General features: G+C 36.7%; 1 protein-coding gene and 1 long non-coding RNA gene across 2 annotated transcripts; one reads left to right on the top strand and one right to left on the bottom strand.

Annotated features, from left to right (window-relative positions):
- Nucleotides 1-6,061: 6,061 nt before the first annotated feature.
- Nucleotides 6,062-9,434, bottom strand: LOC132605859 (vacuolar-processing enzyme-like). Its single transcript, XM_060319121.1, has 9 exons — nt 9,186-9,434; nt 8,516-8,680; nt 8,261-8,417; nt 8,064-8,149; nt 7,752-7,972; nt 7,269-7,317; nt 6,852-7,055; nt 6,508-6,714; nt 6,062-6,391 (listed from the first exon to the last, which is right to left on the bottom strand). Exons 1-9 carry the CDS (start codon nt 9,354-9,356, stop codon nt 6,260-6,262), a joined length of 1,392 nt encoding a protein of 463 aa, XP_060175104.1. The 5' UTR covers nt 9,357-9,434; the 3' UTR covers nt 6,062-6,259.
- A 5,045-nt stretch (nt 9,435-14,479) lies between these two features.
- Nucleotides 14,480-17,661, top strand: LOC132605860 (uncharacterized). Its single transcript, XR_009569479.1, has 3 exons — nt 14,480-14,804; nt 15,467-15,523; nt 16,605-17,661. It is a non-coding gene; the product is annotated as an uncharacterized LOC132605860 (long non-coding RNA).
- The last annotated feature ends 5,923 nt before the right edge of the window (nt 17,662-23,584 follow it).

A 23,584-nucleotide genomic window follows, 5' to 3' on the forward strand; every position in this document is an offset into this window, starting at 1 on the left:
CTGTTGTTTGATCATTCTTAGTATTGTTGCTTGAGGTGCATTGATCATATTGGAATGAGGTCAATTTCTGATTAAGTTTAAGAGGGGTACCAGCGGTTTTGGCTCCTCCTAAACTAGATTCTGCTATTAGCTCTAGGAATACTTTCTTTGAGATAGTATGATCCTTTTACTTGATCCTGCACATTCAATGCCAAGAAAGAACTTGAGCTCACCCAAGTCTTTCATCTTGCATCTCTTCTGCAAATCTCTTCTAGTGTCACACAATAGTTGTTGACTATTACCAGTTATCAAGAGAAAGACTAGAATGATCACAATATCACTACCAAACTTCCTTGTAAACAAAGAGTAATCATAGTGACTCTGTTGGAACCCCATATGCAACAAAGACTCAGTTTACTTCAAGTTCCACTGTCTAGGGGCCTGCTTAAGCCCATACAATGATTTATGTAGTTTGCAGATCTTATGAGACTCCTCCTGTGTGGCAAACCCTTCAAGAATCTTCATGTAAAGTTCTTCTAGGAGATCACCATTCAAGAAAGCATTATGAACATACATTTGGTAGATGAACAGTGTTTGGCAGCAGCCGAAGCAACAACTGATCTGACTATAACCATTTTGGAAATAGGACTGAATGTTTCTCCATAATCCAGACCCTCTTGTTGGCTGTATCCTTTGGCAACAAGTCTGGATTTGAACCTCTCCACTTCACCAGTAGCTACAGCCAATAGGCTTTTTTCCAGAAGGTAAGTCAACCAAACTCCAAGTCTTGTTGTCCTATAAGGCATCAATCTCTAACTGCATTGCTTGCACCCATTGAGGATCAGCAGAGTTTTCCTTAAAAGAGGAAGGTTCAATATGAGCTGAATAGGCAGTCAAGACAGGTTTATAGGAGGGTGAGAGATGATTACATGATACATGATTAGATAGGGAGTATAGACATGAGTTTCTTGTGGATGCGGTTATATAGTTTTGCATCCATAGTGGTGGTTTGACAGTTCTAGAAGTTTTTTTGGTGGCTAAAGGTACAGGTGGGGAGATAGGAATATGTGTTGGCTCATCATGTGGAGATGATAGGGGAACAGGTGTGAAAGTGTGAGGAGAACTTGGTTAAAGGGATTCTATAGTAGTAGGAGGGGGCTCACTATGGTGTGATATAGGATTAACAGACTCAGATAGAGCGGGAGATATGAGGTTTAAGACTGGAAAGACTGAGGTGGATGAGGTTTGCATGTGTTTGAAAGGAAATAATTCTTCATGGAATACCACATGTCTATTAACAAACAAGGATTTATTGTGCAGGTTATATAGGATGTATCCCTTTTGAGTGGATGAGTAGCTAAGTAGAGCTGCTGGTTTAGCTTTGGAAGAGAACTTGTCAGGAATTTTGGGACAAAAGGCATAACATAACATCCAAAAACTCTGAGGTGACTAAGTGATGGAGGATGTAAGTACAACAACTCAAAAGGTGATTTGAACTTCAGTAGTTTAGAAGGAAGTCTATTAATAATATAGACAGCAGTTGAGACACACTCTCCCCAAAACCTCAAAGGAATAGAGGCCTGAAATCTGATAGCTCTAGCCATGTCAAGAATGGTTCTGTGTTTCCTCTCAGCAATACCATTTTGCTGAGGTGTGTACACACATGATGACTGATGAATTATCCCATAGTCATTAAGCATAGTTTGACACTCAGAACTGAAGAATTTTCCTCCATTATCAGTTCTGAGAGTTTTCACAGAAGTGGAAAACACATTTTTAACTTGAGTTAAGAATTGTCTTAGAACTACAATAGTGTCAGTTTTGGAGGTTATCAGAAAGATCCAAGTATATCTAGAGAAATCATCCACAATGGTTACAAAGTACCTTTTATTATTATGGGTAGGAACTCTATAAGGTCCCCAAATGTCACAATGCACCAGTTCAAACACAGATTGTGAGACATGAGTACTTATAGGAAAAGACAACTTTGGCTGTTTAGCTAAAGGACAAATAGAACAATGAGAGTGATCTGCAGATAGTGAATTTCTAAAGAACTCATAATTCTTTATTATATCAGCAGGAGCATGTCCTAATCTCTTATGCCACAAAGAACTAGACTCAGATAGACCAGTAGTATTAGCAACTTCCCTTATTGGTTGAACTGGAGGCTGATGAGATCCTCCTTCCCTTAGTATGTAAAGGCCACACTCTTCTTTACCAATCCCCTTGACCTGTCCAGTGTAAAGATCCTGAAAAATGCAGAAATTAGGAAAGAAAAGATGCTGAGCACTTTAGTTCTTTTGTGAGCTGAGATACAGATAGGAGACTATATTTGAACTCTGGCATAAATAGAACATTGATGATGAGATGATCTTCCAATATCTTTGACTCTCCAACATGAGACACTGGCACTACACTATCATAAGGTAGATGCACTTTATTCCTATTAGCCTTTGGAACAGGTTTATAAATATCTAGCATTTCAACTTTTGATGTCATGTGATTAGAGGCTCCAGTATCAACAATCCACTCTTTTTTCACATATTTGGACACCAAAGCAGTTAAAATACTACCTGCTGCTGCTGCTGCTTTAGCAGATGTTTTTGGTGATGCAATGTCACTTCCCTTTGATAGCAACTGTAAAATCTGCTTGTATTGGTCCTGAGTGAAGAATGATGCAGGTGGAGCCTATGCTGGATTTGCAGCCATGTGTGCTATAGGTTGACTCAGTGCAACTTGATTTGCATGTGGTCCATTTTTCCTCTTTGTTTTCCAACCTGGTGGATATCCAACTATTTTGAAACACTGCTCCCTAGTGTGTCCTTTATAACCACACACTTCACATATTATGAACTGTTTTTGTGACTTGTTCAAATGGTTCCTATAGTGACCACTGCTTAGTGCACCACCACCTCCTCCTGGACCAGTACCACCTACATGACCACCTCCAATCCCACTCCCTTTGTGACTGAAGAATGTTGTTCCTTCAATACTACCAGACCTCAAACTTACATGAGCAGCACTAGCTAGATTCCTTTGACTTTCCTGATCAACTATCAGTGAATATGCTTTGTTTAAACTGGGAGGGGGAGACATCATGAGAATCTGGCCTCTAGCTTGTGTATAAGACTCACTAAGTCCCATGAGAAACTGTAGGAGTCTCTGGTACTCAAAATGTTCAATGAATTTCTTTGATTCAGGGCAAGGACATCCAGGACAAGGCATTATTGCATCAAATTCATTCCAAAAGTCACTTAGTTTTGAAAAGTAATCTAAGACTGACATAGTTCCTTGTGTGCAAGTGTGAATTTCCTTATGCAGATAAAACACTTGAGATCCATTGACCTTATCAAATCTTTCCTTCAACTCACACCAGAACTTGTGAGCATCAAATGCATACACAACACTGCTAAGCAAACCAGGTCTAACTGCACTCATGATCCATGAGAGTACTACAACATTACACTTATCCCACAGATCATGCAGTTCTTCAGAAAAGCTACTTTTTGGATATCTACCATCAACAAAACCTAATTTTCCTTTTCCTACCAATCCAGTTCTCATGTATCTACTCCATAATGCATAGTTTTCTGAACCAATTAACTGCATAGCAATTAGAGAACTACCTGGTGTATCTGTTGACTGCAAGTACAAAGGATGAGTGTGATTTATTACTGATCCTGATGCAGCTGTTGCTCCAGTGCTTGTAGTTCCATTTGATTCGTTTGTATTGTTGTTCATATTATTGTTTCCAGTTCCTAGAGTTCGTGATCCTTCAACAGTTACATTCGTCATGATCTTCTCCTTCGAATGAACTTGAAATCACCAATTCTAAATGTTTTATGCTTACTTTTGACTCGACTTGATTTGCTTCGAATCTAAGCAATTTTGGAAACTATGAATACTGATTTTAACTCGATCTAATCTACAATCGCGATAGGCTCTGATACCATGATAATTCCATTGATTGGAGCTTGAATTACTAAGACAGAATGAAGAGAAAGCTTAAGGAATAAGGAAACTTGAAGAAGAAGCTAATGTATGAAGAATGAATGAGAGGAAGAGAGGAGAGAATTCTGTTATACAGAGATGATTTTTACAATTTGCAATGATATAGAAATGATTCCATCTTGTAGAATATACTCTACTTACTTGTATATATACACCTCGAACTACCTTGAGTTAATTAAATCTAACTACCTAACTATCTAGTGTAGTTAGTTATAACTACCTAATCATGATAGCTTGCACAATATATGCATAACGTATGCTCATGTTAACAATAAATGCAGTAGACAGAAAAAGTCTCCATTAAAAGAAAGTATCAAAAAGTGAGGAGAAATTATCCAAAGGTCTCTTGGAGGAGATTGATATGCGATAAGTATAAATTACCTAAGTTGATATTTATGTTGAACCTAACAGCCCAAAAACTCAGCATTAAAGTGATTGGCTCAATGGGGTATAGTGGAAAACCAAGTATATCCTATGTGCAATGAATAAAATGAGATTGTTACACATCTTTTTTTTAACTGTCATCTATCTGCTGAAATTGGGGAAAGACGTTTGGTAAACTGAATTAGATTGAGCAAGAGTGCAACTGTTCAGGTATAAAAAATTACTTTGGCTTGTTGCATTTATTACATTTGACAAGAAAGGAATCAGAAAATGTTCTAAGATAAGTAAAAGAATGCTGAGATGATAACAGGCAGGTGATACAAGATGTTTTCAGTAGAAGCACTATGAAATCCATATTAGCTAGGAGATTAGAATGTCAAATATCCTTAGAACAGAGCTAGAAATTAGAATGCATAATTGTGATGTAATTGATTGAGTAGATGACTTTGTTATGGGGTCATTGAAGTTGGGGCCTTCTGCCTAGTAACGCAGTGGATTACCAGGCCAACAGGCTACTGAAGAGGTGCAGCAACAGCCAAGGGAGGCTGATACCAATGTTGACCTAAGGCTGTTACACAAAGCACTGAACCTATTAAGGGTGTAGTGCATGAAGTGCCAAAGGGAGGTGGTCATCAAAGTGGTAAACAGGCTCAGAAAGAACTGAAAGCCAGTACTTCGAAAAAGATAATCACCTCACTCAACTAGAAACAGAGTTTTTTCCCACCGCGAATCAGTGGATAATTTGTGTTATAAAACATGATTTTCTCACCAAACCAGTTCACTAAAATATGCATGGTGGGACCATGTTCCCATTGAAACATTGGGAAACTTCCTAATTTTTTTAATTTTTTTTTTGGGTTAAAACACTACTATTTTGTATTTTCTCACCAATTCAATCAAAATATCCATGAGAACTGTTATTAAACACTTTTCAGTGAGAAAATAGTGATTTTTTAATAGTGTCTTTACAAATAGGAGAGGATCATAGGCACAGCGCAGAGGCGTATGTAGCCTATAAGGTTGGGGTTCAACTGAACCCCAAACTTTGGACGCGGAGCCTAAATTTATGTGTAAAAAATTATTAAAATTGCAATAAATAGTAGATATGAACCCCTAATTTTAAAAATATAATGGGTTCAATGCTAAAATTCTATAGATTGAACCCATAAAATTTAAATCCTGGATCCGCCTCTGGCACAGCGGCATGTCATATGCAGCTCTGACGCAGTTTGGAATTCCTCAGGCAGTAAGGCTACCATAATTATACAGCAGACATCGAGCTCTGATTTTCCAATCAGGAACCAGAGGCAAAATTAGCGAAATTCAACATGGATGTCGACAGCATTTGTGAAGATCTACATGACATCTCAAATTAAGGTTGAGAATGCAATGATCTTGAAGCAGGATGGCTCAAACTTGCTCCAAGATTCTGATTTGTAAAACCGCATTCACACAGTTTAATGGAAACCGGTGGAATATTAAGATGTACTACTATTCTTCCACTTCCTCCAGTATTCACCCAAATTATATGTTATCCATTTAGTAACTTAGTTTCGTACAGATTTTCATTTTCCTATCCACACAATATCCATTTGGAAAACCTTAGTGGGTATATAATTATTACCTGCGGATTAAGCATGCATGTTATAATTAAGCTACAATTTCTGAGGATGAGTTACCTAAAGGAAGCTACAATCTAAATTATTCATTTTCCCATTAATAATTGTTGGTACGTATAACACATTGGCATTCCTCCACAACAGGAAAACATATTACTATAGAAGATTAATTGTTTAATACATTGCTTCAGTACGCAGATTAATTAAACTGCTTCATACAAGCTACATGAGTAATCTAATTCCCAAATTAAGGAGCACATGCTTGTTTAGTTGCTCCATCCAATTGCTCCATCCAATTGCTCCTTTTTAATTCCAGCATTACACATATTAGCAAATGCACGAATGTGTTTCCTGCCATAGGTAGTTAACGATCCACAATGTGACTCAAACGTCTTTACCTGTACACCAACATTAATAATTTCTTTATACAACTAGTGTATAGTCGTTAAACTCATAAGGGAAAAAAAAATGTCGCATGAGAACTAATTAAGTTAATTAACATATATATTCTTACAAAGGATTTAAGGCAGTCCCAATCATCAACAAGGGGTTGTCCAGCAGGTCGAACAGTGGTTAGCACCTTAGCAGCATTCTCAACTCCAAATAAAACAACTCCAATATGTCTTACACTGTTGTCTACATGTTCTCTTTCTGATATAGCTTCACTTAATTGTTTATAAGCTTCCATTTTTCTAGTAGACCCTTCAGGAGCAGCCTTGAACTGTCATTAATTATTGAAGAAAAAGTACAAAGAAGTCAGGTAACATGTCTAATTAATTTTTTGCCATACCAACTGTTACTCATAGTTAAATATTGTTTTACCTGTCATGTATAGAAATTAAACTAGTGTAAAATTACCTTGGACTTTAGATACAAGATATGAACGTCGCGCTGGTTAACATGCCTTGACGGTGACGATGACTCGTCGTTATTGGTAGAAGTATGTTTTCCAGAATCAGAACCCATGTATCTAGAAAGAGCATCCTTATGTATATGTAAATCCCCATATTGCATGATGTGGGAACCTTCTGTATGACCATTATTTAGAACTCTTTTACGAATCTGAGAATGGATAAAACATCCAACGAGGTTAATTAGGAAATATTTATGATTTAGTAGAATGAACAACTAGCTAAGTATATGATATTTAAAACTTCACAAAATGAAATTGTGACAATCTTCTTGAATGACTAATTGATCTTGGTAATATTCTTAGTGAAGATCTGTTCATCTAGTGTTACAAAATTATTTAATTATCAATGTTGTTGATCTTACCCGCCGATACTGCTTCTTCAAAGTTTCAACTCGCCGATTGTGCAAATCACTGGCCATTAGTAGAACAAAGTGCAGTTAGTTTGACATATAGCACAAATTACTAGGATGCTCGAAAAACCATCATTTTCAATTTCAAAATCATATATCTTTGTATTTGTTGGAAATTTATGACTTTTGTCCAATGATAAACCTTCAAATATCTCTTTACTAGGAAAATAAAGAACTTAACAACGACTAGGAGTCGAACATTTCGATATTTTAGACTTTCTATTTGCATCCATGATGAGAATTAAGCTCCCCAAAGAGTGCTCCTTAAAATATATAGTTATGACAAAATTTCCTCGTCCCTAGTTGATGCACCCTTTTTACTTACTCAATTTACATATACACTAGCTCCGCTATGTGTTTCCAATTTTTGCATAAGTGGTAGAACGTACCATATTGAAATAATTAAGTCAAAAAATGAAGCTAGCATTTACTTACCTATCCTCCAACCAAGAAACACCGAACAAGTCTCCCAAGCAGACATGCTTGTAATCCTTGGGGGGACACTCACCAAGGCATGGCTCACCATCATCTGAAGGACAGTAGGTAGCCCAACTGAGCTCATCCGGCTTTGATGATGTTGTTGCGTATATGTTTAAACCTTTCCCCAAAAGACCATCGAACATGCTTCCAGACTCACAAGCTTCTAAGTAAAATACCTAATTAAGATCCAACAATTAACAAAGTTAGACCATACATTAATATATATTTGGTTCAAACTAGCAAAAATAACAATTGTTAATTAATTACCATCTTTTTATACGTCCCAGAAGCATGCTTTTTCTTCAAGACATCATTCAGGTCATTAGCAATGACAGGTGGACCTGTAGGCATTTCTAAAAATGACAAAAGATTAGAAATTTCGTGTGTATGTTTTTCTTAAAGTAAGTTCTATTTTACTTCATGAACAGAATGAGAAGAAATTAAATGATCCTGAGATTACTAACCAATTTCACCAGGACTACCATGATCAGTGTAGTAGATAAAGATATAATCATTTGGACCACTGTTCACAACTTTCCCACTACCCCCAGTTAGAGCACTCTTATTTCCCAAGATAACAGCATAAAAGTTGTCAGCATTACAATCTTCTCCTGTGTAATCCTATGTCACAAAACACAAATAAAACATTAAAGAAAAAAAAAAAGACACATTAAATATAAGTAATAAAATCTGGACAAATATGAGAGAGAGAAACATACCTTGGGTACTCCTTCATACACATCATGGCCATGGGGGCTATTTATGATAACTCCAGGTCTAGGGTTTTCAGGATGATAAGCAATATCATCGTACATGAATACAATGATGTTTTCATCTTTTAGACCTCCTTTCTTCAGTAGTTGATAAGCATGACATACATTAGCCTGCAATAAGGCCAAAGGAACAAATTAATTAGAAAGGCATGAGAAGTTCATTTGTTAATTAGCTGCCTTATATATTTTATCCATGACAAATATTTATTATTGAGGATGAATATGTATATGAGTTAGTCGTTCACTAAGAGAAATAAGTCACTTGAACATTAATTTTTTTGGCCCTTAATTCCAATTTATGTGTAATAGTTAATACCTTTGACCATACGTTCTTCAATGCAGTCCAAATGCAATATGTATATTTTAATTAATTGTATTAGGTGTTATTTTGAGAGTTGAAGTTGCACTCTATTAATTGCAATTTCGATCCTAAGTTAACTCCCTTTATCCTCCATTCGTGGAACCATTTCCATAGATAATTTTTGTTTAAACCAAAAAATTAAAATAAAATAAAAAAGACTTCAACATATTCAACCTCAAATATTGTATAGTGCCATATTGAGATTAAAGGAATAGTAAAATATTAAATTTATTAAGAAAGAATTGCAAATATGACCTGGTGTCTGTAGTTATAATAATCTTTTGATCCAGCTACCAACACAGCCCATTTAGTTCCAATGGAATTGTCATCTTCAACAATACTCTCTAGCATGTTACGACCCTCAACAGTACAAGCTAGGACAAAAAATGCAACTAAGAATGATGCACCAAAGATTTTTCGAACCATTTTTACACACTAAAAGTGATTGAACTTTAGAGAAAAGTAATTAGTTGTAGTTCGCTGCTTTGATTAGTGAGTTAATCCATTAATTGGGTGTGACAAATTTATAGAGCTTTCTAACAGCCTACTAATTGTCTCATTCTAACGTGTGGACATAGACCTCATGAAATTATGACGAGTTGTTAAATTTTTCTATATTTGTTTTCCTTGATAAATGAGAAGTATTACCCTGTGGAGTAATTAGTCTAACAATAAAATTCATAAAACATAGCAAAGAGAGTTGTTAGAGTAAGGAACATGTTTAAAAGCATCGACTCTTTTTTGAAAAATTTCTGAACCATTTAGTGCCAAAATTGATGACCGTACCACAATTATTAATCCTTAAATTCAGTGTAATCAGTTAGAGAATAATGGAGTAATAAAATCACTTCGTGTGAAGTATGGCTATCGACTTCCCAAATTAAATAATGAGATTTTTACTCTCCCTGTCACCTAGCCAAAGTTAACAACAAAAAAGGGCCCATATTCCTGCATCTTACCCGGTTTAGCCCCTTTGTACATAAACCGAAAGAAACTTTCAAGTCTTAAGCTCTGCCTTTGAGCATATTGAAGCCTTGTCATCTTCGATAAATGACCCAGAAATCATGCTTAAAAATTGGTTGTGAGTGATATTCATGTTTATCATTAGAGATTTAAATATTGTTGAGTGAATTAAGATTCAAAATTTAAAAATCCATTCGCTAGGTTTTTAAAAAGTGAGAAAACTCACAAATGAGTTTAGTTGTTTGTTGAAATTATTTTGTGGTTCGTTGGAGATGTCATTTTGAAGTTACGATAAAATTTGAAGCTATTTGGTGAAGATTTGAGCTATATGGTGATATTCTTTACCTATTTCGTGTGGAGTTTCGTAGGTTGAAGTTCATAGGAGTCAAATCCAATTTTTGTAAAATTTATATAATATTGTAAATTTTTTGTATAATAGTAGAAAAGTGTGTATAAACACATCATATAAACTAGTATACATTTTTATACAAGGTTGATACATTCTTTACAGTAAGTCTATAATGTTGTATCATGTTGTATAATATTGTATACCGTGTGTATAAGCACTGCTGCGACAAAAAAGTTGGCTATGTGAATGTTAACTAAAAATATGGCTATGTGGGTGTAATATATTGTATTGGGTTTTGTATTTTTGAGAAAATCCCTTAAATAATTTATTGCTTGCGCTCTAAAATTAATTAAATAATTATTAATTTACTTGTCTAACTTATTTCCGATAGATAAATAATAGAGAAAACTACACAAAATACCCATCAAAACCTATTTAATTACCCCTTTTTACTCGTATATCTATTAATTACTTAAACTGCCCATGAGGCACAAACAATTTACCCGAAGCACTCAATATTACCCAACATTACCCGTGCCTTCGCACACTGTTATTCTGTTAATATGTGTTGCTTACTTTAAGTTTGTCAGGTGCCTATTAATTACATATGTGTTGCTTGCTTTAAGGTGTTCTTTTTGTTTTGGTTAATAAAGATACTTTATATATGTATGTATATATATATTGTTCATGCAGTTAGCATAATTGGTGCCACACCATATAGCATCAGAGTTTACAAGTTTTTCAAAAATATTACAATCTGAAACTGATCTTTTACACATAGTTCTTGGAATATCTGCCCAAAACAGTTCATTCACAAACGTTGGAGGAACTACCAAATATTTGGGTCCGCAAAATTAGCTTCCTTGGCTCCTTGTTTTGCCAAGGCATCCGCCACTCTATTTTGTTCCCACTACTTATGTTGCACCAACGGCTTCTCCAGCTTCATCAGCAATAACCTGGAATAAAAAATAATGGGGCTTAGTATTTCATTTCCTTTGTTAATCGTATTAATTTCCACTAGAGAATCAACCTCCACTTCCAAAGGTATCGGCTTGTCATCCCAAGTCATTTTGAGGCCCTGCCTAAGTGCAAGGTTTTCATTCATGGTGTTGGTCATGCTATGGATGCTTTTCATGAACCCCATGACCCAGTCACCATTGGAGTTTCTAATAGTGCCCCCAATCCCCCCCCCCCCCCCCCCCCCCAATTCATCCTATTTTTGTGTCATTGGATCCATCAGTATTGAGTTTGAGATGCCCTCTAGGTAGGGGTTTCCTTTTTAAGGTGACCTTATTTCTTGTAGGTTTGCAACTCTTTTGTCTAGCACAATGGTGGTTTTAGGTTGCGTGGTTGATGGTTTTGCCAACAGGGATGTTGTTTTTCCTATTGTTGAAGAGATTATTATTCTTAGTGATCCAAATATCCCAGAAACAAAAAGGAAGAAGATTTTTCCAAATAAGGTGACTATTAAAGTTCTTCTTCCTAAGCTTCATCCATATATTTGGTAATCATTGTCAGTGAAGATCATGTCATTGATACAATCAACATTTGTGCATTGCTGGCCAAGGTTGTTCCAGTAGAGAATGACATTAGGGCATTCAAAGAAGATGTGGAAGATACTTTAAGTAGCCCCACTGCAGTGATGGCACAAAGGGTTGATGTTCAGCTCAATGTGGTGGATGAATTTTCTAGTGGGCAGTGTCTCATATGGTACAGAAGCCAAAGGAAGTATTTGATCTTGTTGGGGATTTAAAATTTTCAGATCTAAGAGAAAGGTTTGGCAACATGACTTTGGTTCTTAGAGAGATCTGCATGGACAGAGTGGTAGACTTGTCTCGTAGAGAATTTCACATCAGTGGTGCTTTGCCATACTAGTTTGTCCTCAGCAGTGGTGGAAAGAGGTATAAACATGTTCTCGATAGTTCTTTTTAGAGATATAGAAAGGTAGCTTTCTAAGATCTCGTCTCCCAGTGATATGGAAATCACTGACTTTTGCTTGCTAGTCTTAAAGGCTGAGAGGGCCATGGATGATGTTCCTAAGGGGTTCATGGTTATGGATCCAATTATCAGTGAACCTATTGACTTTGTTCCTCTTGTGGATGATCCACTTAGTGTTCTTGGAGTAAATTTTCCACCCATATAAAATACATGGCCAGGTTCTAGACTTAGCATGTTTTCCAGTCCCTCTATTACAGTATTTATGGTAGAGGGTTCTTACTTAAAGGGCATTGTGATTGTTATACATTCTCCAGGAAAGACTGGCATGGCTTGCCTTATTTCTGTACTCATCTTTGGGAATGTCAAGGCCCCTTCCTCATTTAGTCTAGTGATAGTGTCCCATTTTAAGAGGTACATTTTCTTTTCTTTTTCCAGTAGTGGTGCCCTAGATAAAATCCCTTTGAAGCTTGTTGATGTTGTTCAGGATATGGGCAGAGAGCTTAATGTACTACATAACATGGCTAGGAATGCTAGAAGCTTTACAAAGATTAGTTCTACCAGTCATGTTTAGGAATCTGGTTTTCCAACCAGCCAGTTTTTGGTGCATGTTATCCATAATATATTGAAAGTCATTATTAGTGGCTTATTGTGAAAGATAGGGAAGCCCAATTACTTACCAAAGAACATATGAGAGATCTTTGGTCCATCAAGTGTGATCTTTATGGGAAACCAGCTGTTGGAGGCTACATGATGGTCAATATCTCAGGAGAGAATTTTCATACACATGATGAAGATAAGAGGGGACATAGGATTACCTTATCTAATACCTCCAGAGAGCATGAAGTGATCAGTTTTACCATCATTGAGTAGGAGAGAGATGGAGCTTGTGGAGATGCAGGACAGGACAAGAGAAGTAAACTTAGGAGGAAAACCCAGCTTTTTTAAAGTTGCTCTTGTGAAAGATCATTCAATTTTGTCAAACGCCTTTTCTAAGTCAATTTTCAGGATCATGCTAGCATTTTTCCCTTTCATTTTATTGAAGTGGCAGATACACTCTTGGACAATAATGGCATTGTTAGCAGCTCTTCTAATGGAGAGAAAGCTTGCTTGACTGGGGCCAATGATTGAGGACAGGAAAGGCTTGAGCCTATTTACTATGATTTGGCGACAACCTTGTAAACAGTGTTGCAGAGGCCAAGAGGTCTAAAGTTTTTCAACATAGTAGCATTAGGACACTTTGGGATGAGACACGGGAAGTACTGTTCATTTTTGGGTCCATAGCTTGGGTTTGGAAGTCCTTCTTAACAAAGTCAATGACTTTACTACTAACAGATCCCCGAAATTTCTGGTAGAACAGAGGATGAAGGTCGTCAAGGGCAGGGGCCTTAAGAGGCTTGAAGGACATAATGGCTTGATGAATTTCACTGACTCTAATGGGTGCATCAAAAGTAGTATAAGCTATAGGATTTAGAGTGTGACTATCACAGATGTGTTCCAACTTGTGAAGGATAGAGAAAGAGTGGTCAGAAGTGTAAAGCTTGATAAAATAGTCTCTAATAGTAGCTTTTATCTCTAGGGATTCAGTGATATCCTGCCCAACTCGTTGGTCAAAGAGAGGATCTTATTTCTTCTTCTTCTTCTTCTATTAATGGTTGAGGTATTAAAGAATCTAGTGTTAGCATCTGTTATATCCCGTACTTTTGTACGTTGTATTTGTCGTAAGTTAATCGACATAAATTCGAGGACAATATTACTTTTGACGTTATAAGTATTTATGCTATGTTTAACAAGTGATAGGTAAGTGTCATGGAGGTTAAACGAATCGGAGAAAATAGGTTTTGTCAAAGTTTAGAAATGGAACAGGTTATAACGAACTATATGGAATTTTGGTCTCATTTAAGTATGCAAATAAAGATATCGGGGTATAAAAGTTTGAGGTCCCAAAATAATTTAGGCCTTAACAAGTGTGACGACGGTAATTGAGAATAATATTTTATATGTGGAAAATGAGGTTATGGACAGTATATAAGTACTATTTTAATAGATTGAGATCAAGAAATTAATTACGTGTGTATTGGAATAAATATGGAGCATAGTGAAGATCTTAATTAGGGGTGGACAAAGTGTTAATCCAACACTTCCACGTGGCCCATTTTGGCATACATACTATGGTGACTAAGGGAAAATTGCTGCATGCGTGTAAATGTATTCCTTGCCACGTTTTTGGTCCTTTCTTAAATGGAAATTTATCCATTAAGTGGGCCGTAGATATGATACTACTAGTAGCATCTATATATGGTACTATATTCATAAAATAACCTTTCACCCTTCATTATGCTTTGGGCTGCTGAATACACATAAACCCTGTGATGAAGGAAAAATGACAATTCGACTAACAGCTCCCAAAAATACATTCACACGGCTTTATATATATTGAACAGTCAGTTTCATCACAAGAATTGTTATCAAGAGGCAGCAACATGACGTAAAATTATTTTCCTCAAGAGAAATATTCGAGTTTCACTCACTGCTTTGATCTCGTTATTCCATTTTGTGGTGTTGTTGAATCCGGGTTTTCTTCGTAGTGAAGTAAGGTGGAAGCAGATTATTTCTTGGAATATAAGGTAAGAATTCTCCTCTACAAGATATATTTAAATTCGTCTAGGTCATAGTTAAATTGTGAGACGGGAACTACGAAATTAATTGCGGGAAATCGGGTAAATGGTTATTGTTATCATACGGACTGTTTGGTGGTTATTATAAATTATTTAGTGAGCTGGAATATCGTGAAATGTGCTGTAGTTATTGTTATCCTGCTTGTTGTTATACAATGTATATACGAAAATAAAAAAGTGTATACAAGTGTCGATATAGGAATTGATGGAATAAACACGAACTTACGGATAGAATTGTCAATTGATATAGTTAGAATTATGGGCTGTTTTTCTTGTTGTAAATATATGATATAAAACCGAGATTGGTGGTAAATGATGTCCTTATCATATTGAGAATATTTTTAAGGTTAAGAAGAAAACATACGAAAAGGTGCCATGGAGTATATGGATTGTAATTCGAGTTTGTCGCTCGTTATAGAGTAATTTGAAGTTGTTATGGACATGCATGTTGTGTTTTTGGGATTTATTTGTTGTTGGGCTGATATACCAAGTTGGGAGATGCTAATGATATAGAGGAGATGCTTCCCGTTTCGTTTAGAATTAAGTCATCAATTAATATATATGATATACGAAAGCCTTCTTAAGTCACGTGCGTATTCTTACGATTATAGGTTTATCATATTAATTGTGGAAGTTCTTGGATGGACTGAGCTCTTGAACGACGTGAGGTATGTAAAGCTATCCCTTTTCTTCTTTTGGCATGTCCTAGTTATACTAGGTTGAGATTTGAGCCTCGGGGATAATTCTGTTCTTAGAAACCCGAGCTAGATTTTGGGTACTATTCATTCAATGTAATTAAATTACAATTCTTATGTTTAGTTGGAAAAGTGATCAAACATTCGTAAAATTCATAAGCGTAACCGAATCTCCTTGAAACTTCCTTGGATGACTCCATAGAGTCTAATGTTCGTAATTTACATCCGCCACCTCGACTTGACCCGAGGTGGGCCCGCTAGCCCCGAGATTTTCTTCGTTTGCCTTACTTGAGCTATTTTGGTATGATATAAAAAGAGGGCTTTTGTCTATGAATTTAAGGCTCCGTTTGATTTGCTCCATAAGTTATTTGAAAACTCCTAAATGTGAACGACTCTAAATTTTCAGAAAATGGCTTACGAAGTATTTTTCGAAAGTTTTGTAAATTTAAAGGCTCATATTTTGTATACTAGTTCTGACAGACTCTATACTTATTTTGAACCTTCTGACCTCAATATATATATATACATATATGTGTACTTATTTGTCGAGTCTTGGAATTAAATTGTGTATATGCATATGGTTTCCGCACTACTCTGCTCGTGCCTATGACTATGATATCGTTCGCCAGTTCCCGGGCCGGTTTTGTGACCGTGCGCACTATGATATATTCGGCAGTATGCTGTGTTACGGTTCCCGAGACCTCGCCATAGGGCCGGGTTCCGTTTATGGAGTTATGCTGTGATATGGCTTATGATATGTTGTGATGATGTGTTATGTACGGGGTTGTACAGAGATTTGAAACCTTCTGGAGTTATGCTGTGTTGTGGCACCAGCGTCGGAGTGGTGACCACGTTCCTGAGCCTTATGCATGATTTATGTTTGCATTATGTACATATGTCTTCAGTACAGGTTTTGATATATTGATCTGGTATTTTCTCTCTGTACCCTTCACTTCAGTTATGGTTTGGATTTTTGTACTTTATGCTTTACATACTCAGTACATCTTTCGTACTGACCCCCTTTCTTCGGGGGGGCTGCGTTTCATGCCCGCAGGTACAGTGGTTCGAGATCCGCCAGTGTAGGCCACACATTCTGCTATTATAGAGTGCTCCTTTTGATCCGGAGCCCATATGTTGGTACACATCTTTTGTGACATATATGCTTTGTATATCTGACTATTTGGGGTACGGCGGGGCCCTGTCCCGTCATATGATTCGGTTGGTCTGTTTAGAGGTCTGCAGACGTATATGTGGGTCATGGGTCGTGTTTGTTCTATTATGTTTGTGATTTGTGCCTTAAGCGGTCCCGTTTGATATTATGGCCAAAACGGCCCATATGTTTATATATGTTTGTATATCTGGGCGATGTGTATTCCGCCAACCTTCCGGATTTGATATGATGTTTCTGTACGGGCGACCGCTTAAGATGATATTTGTTTTCAGTATCTGTTTAAAAAGACGTATGATAAGTTTGAAGAAGTCTTTGATATGTCGATTTGGTAAGCGAATGGATTGGGTGTCCAAATAGGGCACCAGTCGCGGCCCACGGGGCTGGGTCGTGACAGCATCTCCCCCTACAAGCCAAGTGATCCCAGACTTAAGTCTCCAGAACTGCTCTTCACTCTTCAAGATAAATGAATATTCAGTCTGGAGATCAGTTTCAAGGTTCTGAAGAAAGCTACTAGTAGGATAGTTAACTGATTTCTGGATTCCACCTAACCTAGCAAGAATGCTCCTCTTCTTATGAAAGATGTTCCCAAAAGTTTGCCTATTCCAGATGATAGCTAGATTTTAGAAATTTGAAGTGATTTCATAAAGGTTTCCATCTTCACTAAAGCATTGTTGGATTAGAGTGGGAAAGTAGGCATGGCTATACCATATTGAATCAAACCTAAAGAGTTTGTCAATAACATTAAGAGGGTTCTTCAGCAAATTGAGCAAGATGGGAAAGTGATAGAGTGAGTTTTTGGTAAATGAGTGACAGTGGACTCAGGGTAGTCATGGATCCAATCCTCAGTAGCAAAGAATCTATCTAGTCTTTCAAAAATTGGAGAATGAGCATTTGAGAATATGTTATTAGACCAAGTATATTTGCTACCGGTGAAGCCCAAATTCATCAATTTACAGTCATTCAAACATTTCCAAAAGAGTTTTGACCTAGATAAACTAATGTTATTCCCTTCCAGCTTATCTTATGCCCTTAGGACCTCATTGAAGTCCCCAGCAACAAGCCAGCTAGAATTGTTATTTCTAGAGGAAATAACTAGCTCTTCCTAAAGGATCCTTGTATTAGCAGAGATGGCAGTAGCATAGACAACAATAAACAACCAAGTAATGAAGGAGGGAATTACCTTAACAGTGATATGATGCCTAGATTGGTTATCGAGACATTTTCAAACTTAAGAGGATCCTCCTTCCAAAGCTCAACAATCCCACATGACAAACCCACTGTAGGGGATTGGATGTGCCCCAAGAACATCAAAGCTTTGTAGAGGTGCTTATGGTCAGTCATTCTCGTTTAAAGCAGGACAAGAATCACAGGCTTGTGAACCCCACCATAGCCTCACATCGCCTTCAAAACTCGGCGTTCTTAGCGCCTCTAGCATTCCGTTTTAGGAAATTCATTAGAAAACTCTTTGCTTTTAGGGTTTTCCTCTTCTAACCCTTCCTTTTTTTAACACCTCATGCCTTCAGGTTAAGGTTTGACTCGTAAGATGATGATATAATGGAACCAATATCAAAGGTGTAGGAAGTTTTTTGAAACCTACTCAAGTCATAAAAAGAGTCTTAGGATAAAGCAAAGTCAGAAGCTACTCTACGGAGCATGTTTACAAGTGAGTTTTCACAAGGTCTCAATTAAAGCGAGTATACGGAAACACCTATAAGGAAGTTTTTCTAACTTCTTTAATGAAATTGTAGGCCTTTCCAATACCTTTCTATCCATATATTGTGGATGTCAAGTGGACATTTGTATAAAAAGTTATGGCCGTTTCACTGAAGGGTAGCAGAGCATTCCGCCGGACAAGCGTCTGCGATGCAGAACAAAAAATGCGACGCATATGGCCATCTGCGATGCATTTCTCAACGCATTTGGGATAAATTTTCCTTCTCAAAGTTTCCAACATTCTGTTTCGAAAGTGCGTTAGCATCTGCAACCACAGAAGGCCATATGTGGCGCAGATGCCAATGCCACCTGAAGGTTCATTAAAATCGCCTTTTCCAAATTTTTATTCCATTTTCAGTTCTCCAAGCCCTAGCACAACTTTTCTCTCCTCTGTTCATCCTCCCACATCAAGGTAAGTCTCTCCCATGTATTTGTAAGTAATTCTAACACATAAACATGGATTTTTAACAAGATTCTACATTACAATCTTAAGGGTTTCAAGAAAACTCTTCTCAAGGTTTCAAGTTCAGATTCTTGGGGTTCTTCTTTAAAAGTTCATACTTTTTCTTCAAGTTTTGGAGCAACTAAGGTATGTAAGGTTTCTATCCACGTGTGGGAACATTATTGTTCTTCCCCACGCCACGTACAATCCATGAAACACATTTTGCTTCAGAATCAAGATCATGCTTTAGTTCATGAAAACCCTAAACACATATATAACTATATATCATGCTTTCCTGTACAGTTTTCATAATTGTATTCATGATACATCATTATAATTGTCATGAACCTATCCGTAATCCATGAATGCAAATGCTTTGAATTCTATGGGTTCTTAAATACAAGTCATGAATCATTACACTCAATTCCATGAAATCCGGTATGTTTCCATGTTTCATAAAAGTTATATAATGTATCTATATTCATGTTAAATTATACATACGAATCATGTTTACAAGTCATATTATGAAAACCATGGGCTTCTAAGCCAACAATAACCATGTTCATGTTCATGTTTTTGGGAGTAGCATAGATTTATGGAGAAGGCTCAGACAGCCTGAAACTATGTACGTCAACATAGGGTAAGGGTCCATCCGCCCAGTTGACGACACCTTCAGACAATTGATTGGATCTTTTCATGTCATGTTTATGTCTCATACCCTGGCAAGGTGTGGGGGCTGCTCTGCAGGTCGGGCCAGTACCAGACTCCACGTACCCCGTGGTGGTTTCACTTTATGGGTTATACTAAGGCTCTCCCATAGATATATGTGTACTTACAGATGTTTTACCCATATATTATTATACTCGTGTCAGATTATACTCATGTTCATGTTTAGTTTCAGCTCTATCACTTTATGTGTCGTGCTTGTTCATTCAGTTGCTTTACATACCAGTACAATTCAAATGTGTTGACATCCCTTTTAATTTCCTAGGACAGCATTTCACGATGCAGGTATTGATTTGCAGGACGACGGATCTGCTCGTTAGTACCTTGCTCCTATCAGCTTTTGGTGAGCCCCATTTCATTCGAGGTGTTATCTTTATTTTTAGTTCGTGTCATGTCATGCAGTAAAGGTATGCTAGGAGCCTTGTCCTGGTAAACATTTTTAGTATTCAAACTCATGTTTTCAGAGGTTTCATAGACTAGTTCAGTCAGGTCATGTCAGATATGCAGTTGGGTTAGCCTTGTTGGCTACATTATTATGTGATCAGACTATTTTCCGCATTCATGATATAACAGTATTTTCAGACTTACGATTACTGAATCTCATGTTTTCCCATATCATTTATGTTTAACTTATATTCTACATCAGTACATGTCCCAAGTTGATTCAGCAAGCCATGTGGTTTGCTCGGTCACATGCAGTTAGTTTGTAGCGGTTCTATTTTTTTCCGATTCGCATTTGCACTTGCCTCATTTAAAAAGGAAAGTGTCCCGAGGAAGTACGGTTGTCAATCGTACCAAGAAAAAGGAAAAAATATACTTCTATGTGGATGGTACTCTAAATGGACATAATTTTTAGAGTCGCCACCTAACTTATACGTAAGTTAGGAAAATCAGTTCGAAAGGGTTCATTTAAAATGGTCAAGTTTTAAAAGAAACCAATCTGTACCAAAGTTTGGGTAAGGGTTCTGGTGATCCCCCGGGGAAAGTGTTAGGCACCTCAGCATTAAGGATCCGTAAAATACGGTTGACCTACGGGTTCTAATAGTATTCTTTGTGAATATACATTGTTTTTGATAAAAACTGCTTTTTGTTTTAGATTCCCGCAATAAAAAGTTAGTCATTCATGCAAAAATACAACACTTTCAAGAAATAAAAGTGGTAAAGTTTTGCCCAAAATTGAGCGTTTTGGGTTTCGGATTAGAACACCTAGGTTAAAATCCGAAGGCGTTAACCTAAGTGCAACACCACGTAACCCCACCCGGGTTTTTAGAAAAGAGTTTTTAGTTTAAGTTTTACAAAATCATTTTTGGCATACTATTATTATCCATATTTTAATCGTATTTTATATTTTTAATTTTTAATTTTTAATCTTTTAGTCCAAATTAATTCAAAAATAGTCTAAGTCCATATTTTATCCAAATTGTCCAAGTACACGGTCGACAATCATGTTTGTCTTAAGTCTATAAAATTAATCAAGTTCCTTTTTTTTTTTTTTGGTCCAAAATCATGATTTTGTTTTTTTCAAAGAAATGTCCATTTTTATCATAGGTAGTGACTTAATTCTCTAAAAATCGTTTTATATGCTAGTAAAAATCAATTTTATATTTTAGAAAATGGTTTTGGGAACTTTAAGACGTAACCACTTTTTAAAGGTTCCAATAAATCACATTTTCATCAATTTGTCAAGTAAATAATAAGAGATAGGGAGTTGGGCCTACCAAGCCCAACAGAAAATGCATATAAAATATTTCCGCTCCCAATTATGCTCCAATGTTTAGTCCTTCCACGGTTGAAGTCAACTCGATCTAGGAAAGTTAGTGGGCCTCGTTGAACCCACCCATTGATAGGGTGTTTACAAATAAAATGGGCATACATTGTATTAGTGTTTGACTTAAGGACATAAATTAAATTACAATGCCAAAAATTAAATTACGACAGAATTGGGCTAGACCCATAATTATTAAACAAATAGGGAGGGACAGTTTATGCAAAAGGGACATTTTTCTCAAATATATTGGCTGAAACAGTAGATAGGCCCAATTGGCCCAACTATTAAATAGGCATAATTTTTTTAAGTGTCAAATTGTAGGATATACATGATATATCCTCATATGGAGAGCAAAACCCATTGAAGGGCATACCCTCCATAAACAACCAATATACACTATATACCCTTCAAGATTCACTATATACCCTTCAATATTCACTTCTCTCAAACACCTCATTTAAAGCACTCATAAGATACTCAATCTTTCTAGAAAATGCTAAATTTCCCATCTGAGGATTCAACAAGCAATCAAGTAGATAGGCAGTTAAGGTTATGGATTCTAAGCTAGCAAACTCAGACAAGCACAACAAATAACAACTCAACCAAAGATAAGAAAGTAACAAACAGGTTTAAGCCAAGCAAGTGCATATGAGACAGTATCCAGAACACAGTGCACACAACAGATTTTGAGAGTCAATTTCTCACTTTAAACTCACGATTAATCTAGACTAAAGTAAAGACAACACTTAGTTAATAAAAGTTTTTCAAAGCTTCAGTTTTAGGGATAGGTATACATTTTCCACAGATGCAGTCACAAACAAGACCTTCAAGTCAAGCTAAGCCTATTTTTGACAGAGTCTAGAGGTGATAACAAATAAAATGGTGACCTAAAGTTTAAATCTAGGCTAGTGCCAAGCAAGATCATTCAGGGCAGTACTCAGTTTCTTGAGGTTTCAAAACTGCAATTTTCGGTCTGTTTTTAAAGTTCAGCTGCACATAGTCTTCTAATGTTGGCTAAGTGGATTAATCTTACAAGTTTTATACAGTTTCAAGTAGATGTCAAGTAGGGAGAAGTAGTGATTCACAAGTGAAGACTATACCCAGCAGTTATGCTAAATGACATTATAATGCACAATCAAAGGAGAAAATACAGAGCTACATTATGCCCTTATAAGTTTTTCCTAATCAAACAAATATGCCAATCCCAAACGGGACTAAAAAAATGTGCAGTGTCACAAATAATTCAATACAAGATAACACACTAAGTAAAGATTGAGGAATAGCCAAGTTAATCAACAAACAGGAAAAACATCTTCATATTTTCAAACTTACAGTTCCTTTTTCAAATTTCTTTCTAGCACAAGTAACAAATTTTCAGTCTTCACACTTATCATTTTCAGTCTCTTAGCTTTTTGTCACGACCCGTCTAGGGGCCGTGACGAGTACCCGATACTTGTACCGAGCACCCCTTGTCTATCGTTTTACCTTTACCTCTTAGCAAGCCATGTAAACAGAGCCATTTTTTTTTGAACATTAACATTAGCGGCGTCATTCTGAACATAGACTAATAAACTTCGTTATCACTTGTACATCAACATTATCATGCCAAAACACCATATACCTACTATACTTAACTGACTGTACATATCTGTCTACGAGCCTCTAGACATAGTACACTTATACATAGAAAGGGCCGGGTGCTGCCATGCCCGAATATACATACACAAAATAGTACCGCAGAAGTGAGGCTCCGGAACAACTGGAGCGCTGTCAACACTGCTGGTAAGGCTCCTAAGGATCAAATCCGCCTATCTGCTGACCTGCGCGGCATGAAACGCAGCGTCCACAAGAAGGGACGTCAGTACGAATAGTGTACCGAGTATGTAAGGCATGAATAGTAATATACAGAAAATATGAATCATGTATAATGACATAAGAGAGTTACAACACATGTCCTGGGATAGAAACATAACCTGTATATATATATACCCTTGGCAGGTGCTATGCGTACTTAGCTTTCCTTTAAGAATCTTTCCTTGTTCATATACATATACATATAAAATAGGACATCTCATATTGCCGAGGCGTCGGCAGCCGATCCATTTAACCATAAATATACACATCCCGCGTCCGGGCATCCCGCGTCCGGGACGATATCATATCATATAATGCCAACTGATCAGGTGGATATGCGTTCATAACGCTCTGCCCTTA

The sequence above is a fragment of the Lycium barbarum genome, chromosome 8 (assembly GCF_019175385.1).
Source record: "Lycium barbarum isolate Lr01 chromosome 8, ASM1917538v2, whole genome shotgun sequence".
Taxonomy (NCBI): domain Eukaryota; kingdom Viridiplantae; phylum Streptophyta; class Magnoliopsida; order Solanales; family Solanaceae; genus Lycium; species Lycium barbarum.

Excerpts from the sequence above, each read along its gene's own strand:
- LOC132605859 (XM_060319121.1), bottom strand. The coding sequence starts at position 9,356 with ATGGTTCGAAAAATCTTTGGTGCATCATTCTTAGTTGCATTTTTTGTC. Across the intron at positions 8,150-8,260 it reads TGGTAGTCCTGGTGAAATTG|AAATGCCTACAGGTCCACCT; the intron begins GTTAGTAATCTC and ends TGTCATTTTTAG. Across the intron at positions 7,056-7,268 it reads TGAAGAAGCAGTATCGGCGG|ATTCGTAAAAGAGTTCTAAA; the intron begins GTAAGATCAACA and ends ATCCATTCTCAG.